The 14,728-nt window shown below is 43.3% G+C and overlaps 1 protein-coding gene across 1 annotated transcript in view; it reads right to left on the reverse strand.

Moving 5' to 3' along the window:
• Positions 1-5,600: 5,600 nt before the first annotated feature.
• Positions 5,601-14,728, reverse strand: part of SVEP1 (sushi, von Willebrand factor type A, EGF and pentraxin domain containing 1) — a 132,385-nt gene continuing 123,257 nt past the window's right edge. Inside the window, exons 48-50 of the mRNA XM_051643182.1 lie at positions 12,642-12,737; positions 9,808-9,901; positions 5,601-7,782 (exon numbers count right to left, since the gene is read on the reverse strand). Coding sequence (XP_051499142.1) covers positions 7,752-7,782; positions 9,808-9,901; positions 12,642-12,737 — 221 coding nt within the window. The 3' untranslated portion in view covers positions 5,601-7,751. The remainder of the gene's footprint in view (positions 7,783-9,807; positions 9,902-12,641; positions 12,738-14,728) is intronic.

A 14,728-nucleotide genomic window follows, 5' to 3' on the forward strand; every position in this document is an offset into this window, starting at 1 on the left:
CAGTCTGTCTGCTTGGGATCAGGCTTTTGCTGTTTTCAAACTTTAAGTCACTTTAACCAAGGGCAGCTGACCTGGATGGTCCCCTGTAGCCCACAGCCCATTCATGCCTGAGTACAGAGCAGGGAGATGCGGAGCCAGCACAAGTGCAGGCTCAGCTTCCCCGTGGATGTCAGATGTTGTGTCTCTGTGCACACTCATGTGCATGAGGAAAGTATAGACGTAGTTAATGTGATTGGGAATGTCAGCTGTGAAGGTTTTCTCACATGATTTTCTGGCTTAAGTGATGCCCAAGTCTGATAGAATTTTTTGGGGTGTTGGACAATGTGAAAAATCCAATTGTGCCCTTTGTTGTCCTTTTACAAGTATTCACCTCAGCTGTTATTTCCTGCTCTAGACCACTCATGCCTCAGCTAGATGCTGATCCTTGGTTTGATTTGAGTTTCACTGAACTCTGTAGAAGTGAATTCACCCAACTCTGAACACCGATGGCCAGGGATATCTACAACTGCTTTTGGGTCCAAAGACACCCATCAATGATGAGAACAGTGCTGAGGGAGAAGGTGTGCCCCACCACATCTGAAATGTGACAAGGCCCTAAGCCTGTTTGGGATGGACTGGGAGTCTGAGACTAGCACCAGTGAAGAAGAGCTCTTGTGCAAGCCTGCACCTTCATTTTTCTTGCGCAGCTTTTATCTCTACTGCCCTAAGGCCCATTTAAGGATTTTCTTGGAGATGTGGGTGGAGGGACATGGCTCCTTATTCTAATCCATGATGCTTAAGTGTTTGATGGTTTCCAAAGTGTCAGTGTAGCCTGAGTCATGCATCCCCAGGCAGACTGTCTGTGTTCTTCATGACTTTTGTGTCTTTTCAGGAATATGCTGAGAGACTCAAAAAACCCCAGTAACTTCTTGAGAGCTGGACTATAAGAAATCTGTTGGAGTGAGCTCTCTGGACTGTATATCATATCTGTTTTACACTAACTGAACTGATGAAGTCCAGGATTTTCACAGAGGTAGCTCAGCCCACAGGTATCCCAAAAACCTCATACACTTTTTGGTGCAATGGGATATCTGCTCTGCTTATCTCCAGTCCTGTTTTTTAGATATCCTCAGAGACACACTCAGGAACTCCTCTCTGGGGCATTCTCAGACATGATATTTTTACATTCCAGCCACTTGTGTCTGGTTTACTTATTCCAGCCAGGAGTGAAAGCAGGATCAGCCCATACTTTCAGGACAGTTAGGTTGCAAAATCATACTCTTGATCAGGAAGGAAATGCTAGAGCCAAGGCTCCCAGTAGGAACTGGATTTCCCAGTTGTGCTGCTGGTGGCATGACCAGGGTGTGCTCCCCCTGCCCCATCCCCCCTACTCCCAGTCTGTATTTATCTTTCCTTATTTATCTGCTCTTTCAGATCCCTGCACCTCCAGCCCGTGAGACATTCCTCCTCCTCCCATGTGGGCACCAGCTGCCAGATGCCACTTACTTCATACACCAGCACAGGCAGAAATGGCATCAATATTATTTCACTGGTGCCAGGCAGAGAGAAATCATAACCTTGATGACATCAAAACAGAGATGAACCAAAAATCACACAGGCTCTGTTGCTGCATCACTGCTGTGCTGCAGACTGGTTTTTATTCCACTCTCCGCTTTCATGCCTATGACTCTGGCAGTGTTGCTTCTTCCCCAGCAGGAAACCCACAGACAGTGTGGCTGGGAATAGTCAGGACACCAGTATGTCTTCACACTTCCCTCCCTCCCCAGAGGCACATTCATTTGGGGTTTTTTGCTCAGGAAGCAATGACTTGTCATCTCTAACTTTAATTTCACGTCATTTCCCCTTAATATGATTAACCTTCCTTTATGTAATTTATTCCCACAGGTGCTTACAGCACCTCCCTGATTATTAGCAGCAGGATTAATTAATGAGCTGTTTATCCCTTACCCCAGATCACTAACCTAGCTATTTAAGACAATCGAATCAGACATCTGCCCTAGCAATACCCGACTGGGCAGTCACCTTTTTTATCAACCTTCTGCATTCAGCTGACAGCAAATATCCAGTGCAAGGCACTTAATAACCATCTCAACAGTGTCTGCCCTGCCAGCAGGGCAGGCACAGTTTTTAATATTTATTATAATACCATAATGACTAAAGCTGCAGTTCAGAAAAATGCTTAAGCTTATTTTTAACTGCATGGGTGCAGCTAAGTACCCTTAATGGTTGTATGACATGACCATATACTTAAGTGCTTTCTGAACTGCAGCTTTATTGATGCTTCTGTTCTTGACATACCACACAGCCTTCCATTTTGCCATCCCTTTTTTTCCTGCAAGGAAGAAGGGTACTTGCAGGGTGCTCTCCTTACCAGAACTCCCCAGATTCCCCATGCTGGGTGAGATGGGTGTCAAGAGATGACCTGGGCGTAGCTGCAAGTCTGTGTTACCATCAGTAACAACTGCAGGAATTTTTGTCCCCAGGGGGTGGGAGGTGGCCCCTCCAGCACATCCATGCCTGGTGCTCGGCATTAGTGCTTGGCATTAGTGCCTGGCTGCACCCTTCTTCTCCCAGGGTAGATGAGCAGCAGCAGAGCCAGGAGGACAAGGTCCCACTTTGCAGCGTGTGCTGTGTACCTGCCCTTTGCTTGGGGAATTGACTGACCCTCCCCAGCTCAGCTGCCTGGCTTCAGTGCTCTCAGTGGTGTGGAGGCTCCCAGTTGACATTACAGCCCTGCAGAAACAGCTAAGCACAGTAATTCCCTTGGCACTGAGCAGTATTTGGGACTGGCCTACTGTGCGCACACAAGGCAGATGGGGTCTCTGCTGGACTCCTGTTTCCACTTTACCAGCCCAAGGCCCTGCTCACAGCCCCATCGATCAAGCAGCAGCCTGTGCTCAGGGCTGCACAAATCCATTGTGGGTCACACCAGTGGAGAAGGTGTCAGGGAAAAGGGAGATCCCAGGCTGCTGCAGAGCAGGGGGAGAGGGAAGCAGCATCTTCTTCCCACTGCGAGCTGATCTGGATATGCCCTCTGCTCCATGCTTTACGTGTCTGCCTGGAAGGAGGAGTGCTCAGTTCTGCAGGGATGCAGCTTCATGTTGCAGAGGCTGCCAGCCCTGCCTGCATGAGCAGCCACACAGCTTAACCACCCTTCCCACTGAGCCTTCTCCCCAGCCAGTGAGGCTGCTTTCACATCCAATGAATTCCGGTCACTTACGAGTTAGCTGCAGACATCAGGATGCTCCTCTCTGAACTGCATTTGAAGTACTACAGCCAGGGTATTGAAAACCAGGCAAAATAAAAGGTAGTACTGAGGAAGCAGCTAGGAGGTCAAGGGAGGGGAAAGCGTGACTAAGAGCAGACAGGGAAAGCACTAGATTTTTTTGCAGGGCATGGATGAGCAGGGAGTGGCAACTGCAGCGATTGTTCTTTGCCTAGTGGTTGCATAGGGACAAACTGATTTCCTGAGGCTGTTTGGATAAAGCACAGTAAAATTGTCACCAAGGAGAGGATTGCTGTGTGGAGGCACAGGATCAGTCCATCCCGTGCTCCTGGCCTGCTAGGAGCCAACCTGTCCCTCCCTGGCAGCCTCTTTTTCTGGCCTGTGCCATGTGTGCAGGCTATAGGTGCAATCAGAACTGGTGCTGGGCTAGGCTGGCTGTTACCATCACAGCTTCAACATTTCTGAAGACAAAGAGGAGACTTGAGTTTCCAGGATAGTCTGCTCACCAGCCATTGCTTGCAAATGACAATCTGAAGGAGAAAGATTTACATTCAGCAAAGAGACTAGACTGGAAAGATTCAGGTTCCTTCTGGTCCACTGGGCTAGCAGGGAGGTGTATGGATGACGCCTGGAGGGCTACCATTAATAATGACAATAATAATGCTTAAATCTTATCTCTCTGCCTTCTTCTGAAACACCCTGGTGGAAAAGAAAGGGCTCATCTGGCCTGTAAAGTGGAAAGATCTGAAGTGACTTTTTTTGTGGTGACACAGCCTGACACTGGCTGGGAGAAACACCGTGTCCTATCCACTAGGCCATGTGTGGTGCTTCTGGTAGTGCAAGATGGTCATGCTGGTCCATCCACATGACTAATGTGTGGCAGGATGGGCCAGCCTGCATTGAAGAACCAGAAGAAGAATCAGCTTGTGAAGAGCATCAGTTTTTATAGTGTTTTGAGCTCAGATGGGAGAGGGAACAAGCACATAGACCTTGATATTGGCAGGCACTAGCAACATGCCAGCCTAGAAGGCAATGTAATGGAAATGCAGCTCTGGTCCTGGGAGACTGTCATCATAAATGGGAGGATACATGGAAAAGTGCTCTGATTCATGTGCATGAGTGGAAATCAATTCAGAGAAAGAGGTCAGTGATGGCGCTGCATATTCCAGATACTGCAATGCCTGTCTCACTGCTGGAAATGCGTGGTCAGGGTATGTTCTCCCAGAAATCATTTGCAGTGCTGTAAAAGCAGCAGGAATTCTTTCTGCAGTGAGGATCCAAACTGCTCTAAGACAAGTCTGAGAAGCATGAACTGCTCCTGCACTGAGATGCAAAATAGATCTCTACTCAACCTGTCCTCGAGGTAAAAGAGTAACTCCTCATGGTAATGACTGCTGGCAACACTAGTCCTGTCCAGTGTCTCTGAGATCACAGCCAACACTCATACTTTCTCCACTGCACTTCCAAGAGCTGAAAGATGTAGGTATCAGCAGGCTCCAGTTCGATGTTCATGGCAAAGAGGACAGGACCAGGGAAAGAGCCCCATTCTTACCACTCTTCCTTTAAAATAAGGCAGTGATCAGTATTTCTAAAGCATGCAGAAGATCTGAGTCCAGGTGCAGCCCAGCTATTCCCACTCAGGGTTATGACCAGTATCTGGACAATTGTAAGTATCATATGTAAACCTGCATCTTTTCTATCAGATGCACATCAAGTTTCAGGGTTTCAGTAACAGTACTGTTCATAACCTCATTCCACCTTTTGCCCTGGTGGCTTAGGGGGAGGCTTTGAAGTATTGACCAGCTTTTTGCACTTCAGAGTCTCCACTGATGCCTATGTATCAAAACATTGAAAGGCTTACTAACATTACTTTCGAAAACTTCACATCTTGAATTTTTGACTGCTATCTCATATATACTCCTTTTTTTATGGGTGTGGAATTTGAGTTACAGAGTTTTATTTCTGCTATAGCACATTTTTTACCTCAGCTGTCTTTGAATATGGGTGTCTCCATAGCTTTAAGAACTCCAGTACTGGTGCAGAATAAAACAAGCCATATCTCCATCTGGTCTACGTGGAGAGTGAAGTAGGTTTTAATGTATGTCTTTGTGCCAGTGGCGGATTTGGCTGTTACAGGTTTGAAAACATGCTTTAGCAGCCAAAAGGATTTGAAAAATTAGGTGCTAACTGCATTTTTATCCAAGGATCAAACCTAGACTAATCCAGCACAGATTTTAAGATTATGGACGATTATTTTTTTTCCTTAAGTGGAGTTCCATTTCCCTGATACTCAGGCTTTGCCAGCAGGTCCTAAAGGGTAGGCTGATATTTTCACTGTGAGGCACTAAGAAAAGATTGAAACGTTGCCTCTATATGGGTACTAAACAGGGTGCAACTTTATTTACAGTGTAAAGTGCATCACACAGAAGTCGTTTAAAACACACAACAAGCAGTGACATAAATGACAATACAGTACTGGGTAGAGAGGGAAAGGTGTTTCAGCAAGTATCAAAACATTGTCAACAGCACTAATATAACAGCCTCTAGTTTCAGCTACTCTATCCTACCACCACATCTCCTTAGGAAATGTGTTGACTGGGTTCATCCCAGGACTCTGTGTACCAATCACTAGTGTGAGGCTGGAGTGTTAAAAGCCATTCCACAGCCCTAAAATCTTCATCCATATCCTGCTAGCTCTAAGCACTGTCCTCATCACTGCTGTTCTGCTCCGGAGATTACCAGGGCAGAGTCAGGGCACACACCAGCGAAGCACACTGGAAAAGGGACCAAAACATGAGAGTGACATATAAATAAAGATCTGCTTTTCTCCCCCATACACTCTTTCCCTTGCCAAGTCCTGTGTTGCTTACTACAGCTTCCATTCATATGGTGTTAAGGCAGCAAGAAGGTCAAGGAACGAAGTGTCTACAAATGGTAGTGACTATGGGCTGAAATACAGACATTATTTACTGAACACTAACTTCAGTCAAAGCTGTAAACATCGATGGCTGAGGAGCTGGGAGACATAAGATTGTTGCTACGTGCTAGCAAAGTCCATTAGAAAAAGAAGGTTGCGGAGCTGAAACGACTTTTCAGCTGGTCACAGCTTCCACTGGGAAGAAATCTACATTCACATTAATCTGATCCCCTAATGACTCCTATTATTTACCTATCTGTTTTTAGTTTAATTGGCTGAAAGCTCTTACTGGCTCACAACTTTGTTTCTTTCTTCCCCGTTTCTGGTCTTAGACTAATAGTCATGAGTTATGCGTCAGTATTTACTAGTGTCCTGATACTGCAACTGTGAGCTCGTGTTGGTGCCATATCATTTCCTTGTGTCCAAGTTCATGCATCCATAAAAGGAAAGCAAATCTATAAAGGGGAAGGGGTGGGGCAGGGTTTGCACGCTCTTAAGCCGGAGGGTAACTAAGCAGGAATGCTACAGACAGTAAAATTTACTTCTTCTTCTTTCCCAGTGCTGACTGCAATACATGCTTTTCTGTTATTACTGGGAAAAATGGAACTTCTGATAATTGACTTTCAGGTTCTCACCGTAATATCTGCTTTCAGAGATCAGACTTTTTGCCAACTGATGGTAATTACCAAACATGTGACCTCAAAAAATGCCCCTTGTAATTCCACCACTCTGCTTAACCACAGCTAAATCTTAGCATCTCAATTAATAAGAGCATGACTTAAGGAAGCAGAAGTTTCAGCGGTCCACTTCCTTCCCACTTCTGAATCCTGAATTATTCAGCTTTAGAACTACACCTGAACTGCCCATAAGCCACAAAGCCTCAAAGGCTCTTGTTGGCTAGACTTGATGCATCTTTCTCTGAATGACACAATATTCTCTCATCTCTTTTACATTTTTACTATTTTGACAATAAATCTCAGGTAAAATTCACATCAATGCCTTCCATTAAGCCACTCTTCAATTATGTTAATGCCACACAATAAAAAATACAGAATCTTCTTTCTATGTCCACCAGAAACTGCAGTTATAACATAGACTTTATCACATGGACTTCTAATTTACATCATCATGAGCTCAGAAACAGTCCTAATGCAAAGTTTAGTGGCTCACTTAGCCTTGTGTAACTATTTTTTACTGTTGAGTTGCTGGACAGCAGTATGCTTTGGCAGGTGGTAAGCAGAATTGCCACATTTTGTTTAATCATGTTTGGCAGTATAGTATGGTTTAATTAGCTCATGCAATGTAAGAAATGGGAGGGACTTCACTATACCCAACCACTTCCTCAGTGGACAGTAGGAATCTTTACATTTGTATGTGTATTGTGTGTGTGTAGCAGCTTATATTTGATAATACTTTTGTAAATGAAAAATACAGAGGATTTCTTTAAAAATTGAAAGGTACAGTAAAATTGTATCACAAAATAAAATACAAAACAAGGAAGCTGGGGGAGGGAGGGAAGCAATGGATTTGATTTACAATGCATTAGATTCCAAGACCTGGAGACTAGGCTGAAGAAAGACATCTGAATGTAGAACTGCTGCTTTGACTTTAAAAGGGGTAGAATCCAGCCTTCCGTTTCCTGTGTCAAAAAAACCAAACAAAATAAAATTACTGCTGTACTGAACATACCAAAACAGATCAACAGTGAGGCACAAGAGGATGATGTCTGAAAGTGTATCAGGGATTAGATTGCCACAGCTCAAAATGGCATATTGAGAGAGGAAGAGTGTGGGTAACAGAGATATCTGGTATTTAATGTCAGTAATGACTCATCACAGAGTTGTTCGGAGCTAATCTTTCCCTTGATCTGACCAAACCTTTTTGCTCTTTCAGTTTTGCCTTATAAATCACAAGTTAACCTGCAACAGTGAATCTTTGCTATCATGGCTTCTACTCCTGTTCTGCCTGCATTGTTTTTGAGTCCTCAGCACAGTGTGATACCCTGTAAAGAGGCACCAGCAGCTGAGGCCAAAGCTTAAGAAAATATAAAACATACCTCAGTGCTTGTTTCTGACCCTTTTCCTTCACTTCCCCCTCCAAGTTCTGTGTGGGAAACTTCATCCCAAACAGCTCTTGAAGGGACAAGCTGCTAGACCGTAAGTCTCAAGGGCTAATGATCTACCTTCTCTCAGGCTTCATGATGATGCACAGTGCTGTGGGCGTTGACAAAAACCCAAGAACAGTTCAGTTTGGTTAACAGCCTGAAACTTTGCTTTGCCACAGAAATAAAGTTCACAATTTTTGTCTGCTAAATCCACTGGGTTTGAGCTTTTCTGCTTCAAGTCCTAAATGGAAATACTATCAAGCTTTAGATGTACAGCTTTCAATCTAAAGATGGATAGTGTTTGTTGGCAGTACATTTAAGTTGCTTCACTTAGTCACATAAAATCACAGCTGACAAATGAAAACTATTCATTTTCAACAATGTAATTTCCCAAACAAGCACTTCTTCTGTAGCTTTTAGATAAACAGTGTATCAGAAAGACAGGGAGGAATTCACTACCTGTCCAGAAAGAATATTAAACATGTACAATGTCACAAGTTTTGTCAGTTTCCTGGAGAAAAATATTAATATTCAGGTGTTATTTAATTAGATCTCTGGGATAATGACCAACATGTTCAGCAGGAGCCTCTATGAGTTGAGGTATAAATACTTTTGCTAGCAGGTGTCTCATGGCCCTGATCAATATTCCATGCAGGGAGCAGGAGAACTCATGCTGCAAGTTTTGTTATTGTATCTGATTCCTGACCACAACAACATCATTACCATGCCACCTGCTCTTCAGGGTTGTAAATGGCGCTTAATGGCAGCATGAAATAAAACAGATTTCCAAAGAAAAAGTGAGTCCTGTGCAGACTGTCCTTGATGCTAAACTCCCAGACTTTGCAATTTACCTTTAAAAACAAAGCTACAGTTAAGACTTGTGGATGCTGACCCACAGGGTGAGGCTGCTGTCTGATCTGAAAACCCAGTCTGCTGTTGGCCCCATTAGACATGAATCAGGAAACCGAAACACAAGCATTGGTAATGTTCCCTAAAAGAGAGGACACATGAGCCAGATCTAAGCCCAGTTCTTGAGGCTGTTGATACAGGGACTGCACTGAACTAGGACATGACTCAGAAGCACTGTGTTGCACTTTTTAAATGATTACACCACGCATCAGTAGGTACAATGAGAATTATTACTTTCAACAGCTTATAACATTGTGACCCTAGTCTTGAACCTGCACCCAGATGAGGTATATACAGTTCAAAATGACCACTTGTACACAGTAGGCAACTTATATTTCCTGAAAAACATTCTGTATTATCTAATAACAAGCATTTCCATTTACACCATTAAATTAAGGCTAAACTTTTCAGGTTTTGCCTGTTGGCTTACATGTAATTGTACCATTTACTGAGTTTTCTGTAAGTTTGGCGATCATTTGGCAGAGTACTCTCTCAGGTCCTTCCAGATTGCCCATAAATGATGAGCCATCCCATGACCACCGATGTACAGGATCTATTGATGCTCAACACGTGCAAAATTATTTGCACATTCTTCAGATTCAGAGTTCAGTAGGGCGAGATTCTGCCTAGCTATGGGAGAGCAACACTTACCTAGAGCAGTCATGTCCAGTCCATGATGAGGGACAGTAGCACCGATTTGGTCGTATGCACTTCCCACCATTTAAGCAAGGCATCTGGCACACAGCTGCATACAAATACACATACACAGAATTACATTAATGAGCACACCCACAACCTGGCACTGAAAATCCACAGTCTGCATTATTCTGTTAAGAACAGACTACTCTCAAAATGACAACATTAAGCATTAGCTATGACTCTCTTGTAAAAGATGGCTTGCTCTGGAAAGGACAACCTTAGAAACACATCTATGCTGAATGTGCTTTGACTCTCTCTACTACTTTTGCTACCTGCTGCAGTGTATGAGCTGCATGAAACAGCCAGTGTATTATTCACATTGCCTTAGAAATACTGTGTTTTTTTGCCCCAAGTTGAGGGAAAAAAAAAAAAGAATTCACGTGGAAGCAGGAAGAGCAACTAGAAAACAGACTTTATTCTAGGAAAAAAGTGTGGGTGTTTATTTTTAAAGAAATGTGATAGCTAAACAGTAGTCAGGACAAGCAGCTACCAGATGTGGTAAAAAAGCACGGAAAGAGGCAGTACAGACAGAGAAAGTTAAAGGTCAAAAAGCTATTTACAGATCAACAGCAGGCATGGACTAAGACTTCACACAAGGGCACTTCTGTTGAAAAAAGGAAAGGAAGCAGAGAATGACAGTAAGTTGCTGAAAGACACCAGAGAGCCGTAAGAATTGCAACGAGGTGGTACAGGGCATTTGAGTTAGAGAACAAACACTAGCCTGCCAGACAGGGTTGTGCTGGGCCAGTTGGGCCAGCTGTGAAATGGCTGTACCAGCTTTTGTGCAACTGCCTAACTCAGGGATATCAAATAAACAAACAAAAGTAAAAACTCCAAGTATTGCTATCAGTGTTGAGACTGGAAGATAAAGCACTGTGCAATCTGCAAAACAGATTCAGAGATTCACTTGGGTCCTTCAGAGTGAAGCATTTATATGGTGGGAAAGCTGAAAGATGTGAAGTCTCTTGAGCAGATAATGCCATATCTACACCTAAAGACACCAGTGAGGACAAATGCTGGGTACTATTTCTGCAAGGAATACGCCTCAGGAAACATTAAAATGGAATTACAGGAAATAGAAATGAGTAATCACAGGAATGCAAAAGGATATAGAAATACATTACTCTGAATCCTCAGGGCCAAAAACAGATAAGCAATGGCAGGAGGTTACCGAGATAGACCCCCCCTGTGCAATTAAGTGTTCCAAGTTTGTCATGTTGAAAATAACTTCTGATTCTGGCATGAAGGTTATGAATGAAACATCCTTAGCTTTCAATTTATGCAAGTAGTTAGTTATTCCTGTGAGACCAGCAGTTAATCCAAATATTTTTCATTTCACTTTGTCATGGCAAAAGGTCAAGACCAGGAAGTAAAATGAGAAGTGTTTTCATAACTTCATAAGCAGTTGTTACGAGCTTTTATGAATGGATTTTGGCACAGATGCAGTTGCCCACTAGGATTTTTCCCTTAGCTACGGAAAAGCAAGTTAGCTTCAACAGATTTAATTACTGGCCCAAAAGCGAAAAAGCCACCTAACCTCCTCAGCCCCCTATGCTGTAAAGTTTGTGAAAAAGGAAATGACACATTATATGCTAGGCAAGTGCTCTTTCAAAAGTATTTCTAAGTTTAAAGGTTCACTCAGGGATTTCAGTTTGCTAAGGGATGGTTGTGTTGGCAGTGTATCACACAGCTTATCCCCCCAGACTCATTATTTTTATCAGTTAAACAAATAACATTTATTAACAAAAGCAAGAACTCTTCCTCCAGTTGACCTGATCTGCCACTCCAAAGTCTTGCAGGAAGGCAAAAGTGAGCTTTCATGTAAAGGCCCTATTAACAATCACTTAAAGTGCACTTGGACAATAAAAATACACTGAGAAAACTGTAAAATAATTTATAAAAATAGCTAACATTTATTAGTGACTGAGATTTAATAATGATTTTAAGACATTTCAATGATCACTTAATTGCTACGAGTTTTATTGCCCATTTCTACAGGAACAAGCCTTTCAAAAACTGACATTTGTTAAGTCTTGATGTGGAACCATATTTCCTAAACTTGGGTTCAAATACTACCCCTAATTGCAAATAAGCCTCATCTGATACAAGCTGACTTCCCAGGACAGAGGACTGGAGCCTAGAATCACTCCCCTTACTGCCCCTTCCTAATTTGGTGTGTTACAAACCTTTCAGCCTTGGCTAGATGCAAGTAAGAGATCTGGTAAAACACAGTGCATGTTAAATTTGTTCAGAGAACTTAGATGGTACCTAATGTAAGGTACCCACGTACCATGTAAGGTACTATGTACCCATTGAGCTCAACCATCCTAAGCAAACCCTTGTTTTGCTCTGCCCTCTTGCCTAAGTCAGCACTCAGGCAGTTAACTGGGAGTCCACCAAACCAGACACCTATGTGGTGAAAAACCTCTGTAGTACCTGCAGCTTGCTTGTGAGTTTAACAGTGAACTGCTGTTCTTGGAATGGACAGTCTAGTTTTATTCTTCTCTTTGGAAATCCTCACCTCTGCACTGCTTTTTGCAGAGATCACTCTTGTGAATGCTGTGTCTCTTCCGGCAGCCAGCTTTTCTGAGGATTTTAAAGACTCATCAGGAACTACTCTGAGGATAGTATCTGGGAACAGCAAATCCTCCATGAATATTGTCACAGGCCCTGTGCTTTCCTCTGAGAAGCTCAGTAGTTCTACAGAGTCCTTAGTGAGCTGTGCCAGGTACTGATAGCAGAGTCACAAAAAATGTGAAAAAAAATGCAAGTGAAAGGAGCTTTACCTGTATGGCAGCGTGATCCAGTCCATCCTGGGGGGCAGTCACACTGGTAAGGGGCTACACAGCGACCCCCATTGAGACAAGGCAGAATGCATATTGCTAAGGAGAGAAGAAGAGAACCAATGAAAAGAATTGTCTTCCACGAGGGCAAAGAAAAGCGCGTACAAGAAATGAAATGCTGTTTAATGAAAAACTATTATGCCTCAAAATGTTGGCATGTGAGTTGAGTGGGATCTACCCATGAGGCACGAGCAGCAAATATGACTGGCATGGTGGCCAGAAAGGAGAAGAAATTTTGTCAAATGGACAGGCTGGAGCAATTGCTAGAGTCTTCCAGATGCCTGTAGGCTCTGTGCTCATTGGAAATGAGCAGGGCTGTTTGCTTGCTTCTCACATGTAATATCCACAGACATTGCCCACTTCTGTGATGATAGCTAACAAAATCAGTTCATGCTTTAATAACAAACAATTGGATTGTTTGTGGATTCCCTGGGGTCCCACAATGTAACATGCTAAACCAGTGATCCAGGCATTACCCACAGAATAGCACTTGGTCTGGGTCAGTGAAAACATGCTGAGAGGAGTGGCACCACAAGTCCCCAGTGGAAAGGCATCTTTGACACAAGGCGTTTTGGGTGCAACAGGTTGACTGTGGCTGGAAGTTTTGGGGAAGAAACAAAGCAGATACCAAAGAGCTGATGGCATCCGAACTGAGCACTGATCAAGCTATACTGCTCCTGTGAGCAGATCTTCAGAAGTGTCCAATGTGTATCATGTTTGTGACCTAAGCACCTTCACAAAACTACTATCTGCACTAAACTAACTGAACGCAGCACCTTGTGCAAACAAGAGCTAGAGTTTATTTGGGTCTCAAATTTGGACCCTTAAGTGGCACTTCCAGTAGAGTTTTATACTGGGATGGAGGATAGGAACTTCAGAGGACTGATGCACAGGTTCATCTTCTTTTGCTGCACAGCAGAGGTTAAGCTTAGCAAGAGCAGTCAGTCTGGATAAGAAAAGAATATTGAACTTCTTTGGAGCTCACAGGACTAACCCATATCACCAAGAATGACCTGTCTGTATCATTACACTTTCTAAGTGTATGGTTTTTAGAGTGGTCAGGCCTCTCTCAGGAATATGAATCTATCTTGTTATCTGTGAATTGTACTGTGAGCTACAAGGTGGCTAAATTCTGTCAGAGCTCTGTGACCTCACTTGTGGCCTGATCCTGACAGATCAGTGCCCAATGCTAGCACTCATAAATCCCTTTGACTTTCAGAACAGGCCCTCAAGTCCAAAGACTATACCTATCTTTTCTGTTCACTGGTGCACCTTGCTTGACAAGCAATGTGGCAAAACTGAGATGGCAATAACAAACTGTGGGAATTCTTTTCCCCCTCTCTTCACCATCTATGCCAAAATAAAGGGAAAAAAACCCAAAAAACAAAGAGAGAGCTAGTGCTTTTATCTGCATAAAGTGTGATTTCACTAGTCAGCTGCCTGTTCATTTTTATCACACAGGAAAATGGTCTGAATTGGGATGACAGATCAAAATGACTGGGGGCATAAAATTTGTTCTCTGATCCTGAGGAATGCATTAATATCATTACTAATGGTATGGTAAGGAAATAAATTGTGGCATACCAAACACAGGGGTCAGTCCTCTTCTGCTGAAACTGTGAAGCATACAGGGCTGAGTTTGCATGTCTGGCTATGGTGGTACTGACAGACAAAGGGACTGCAAAAGAGGGGCTGTGTGAACACACCACATAACTGGAGTTTCTGTTTTGTCAGAAGCACAAAACTTGCTGAACCTCTTCTCATTCTGCATTTATGGCTAATTTGTGCCACGTGGAACGGACACTGCCACAAAGAAGACCTGAAAGCTGCAGAGGTAGATTTGGAGGACCAGTTTAAGATGTGATACATCTACCTAACAAAATGCTCAAACCACATTGCCCTCCATGAACTACAGGAAGAGATGACTCATCTTTTCATAAGTCTCTGTGTATATTCAGAGCCAGGGACAGTGATATCACCTCAGCTGCAAATGTTCTTGGACATGCTAAAGCTTTACATCAGGTCCACAC

This window comes from Apus apus, chromosome Z, assembly GCF_020740795.1.
Source record: "Apus apus isolate bApuApu2 chromosome Z, bApuApu2.pri.cur, whole genome shotgun sequence".
Taxonomy (NCBI): Eukaryota; Metazoa; Chordata; class Aves; order Apodiformes; family Apodidae; genus Apus; species Apus apus.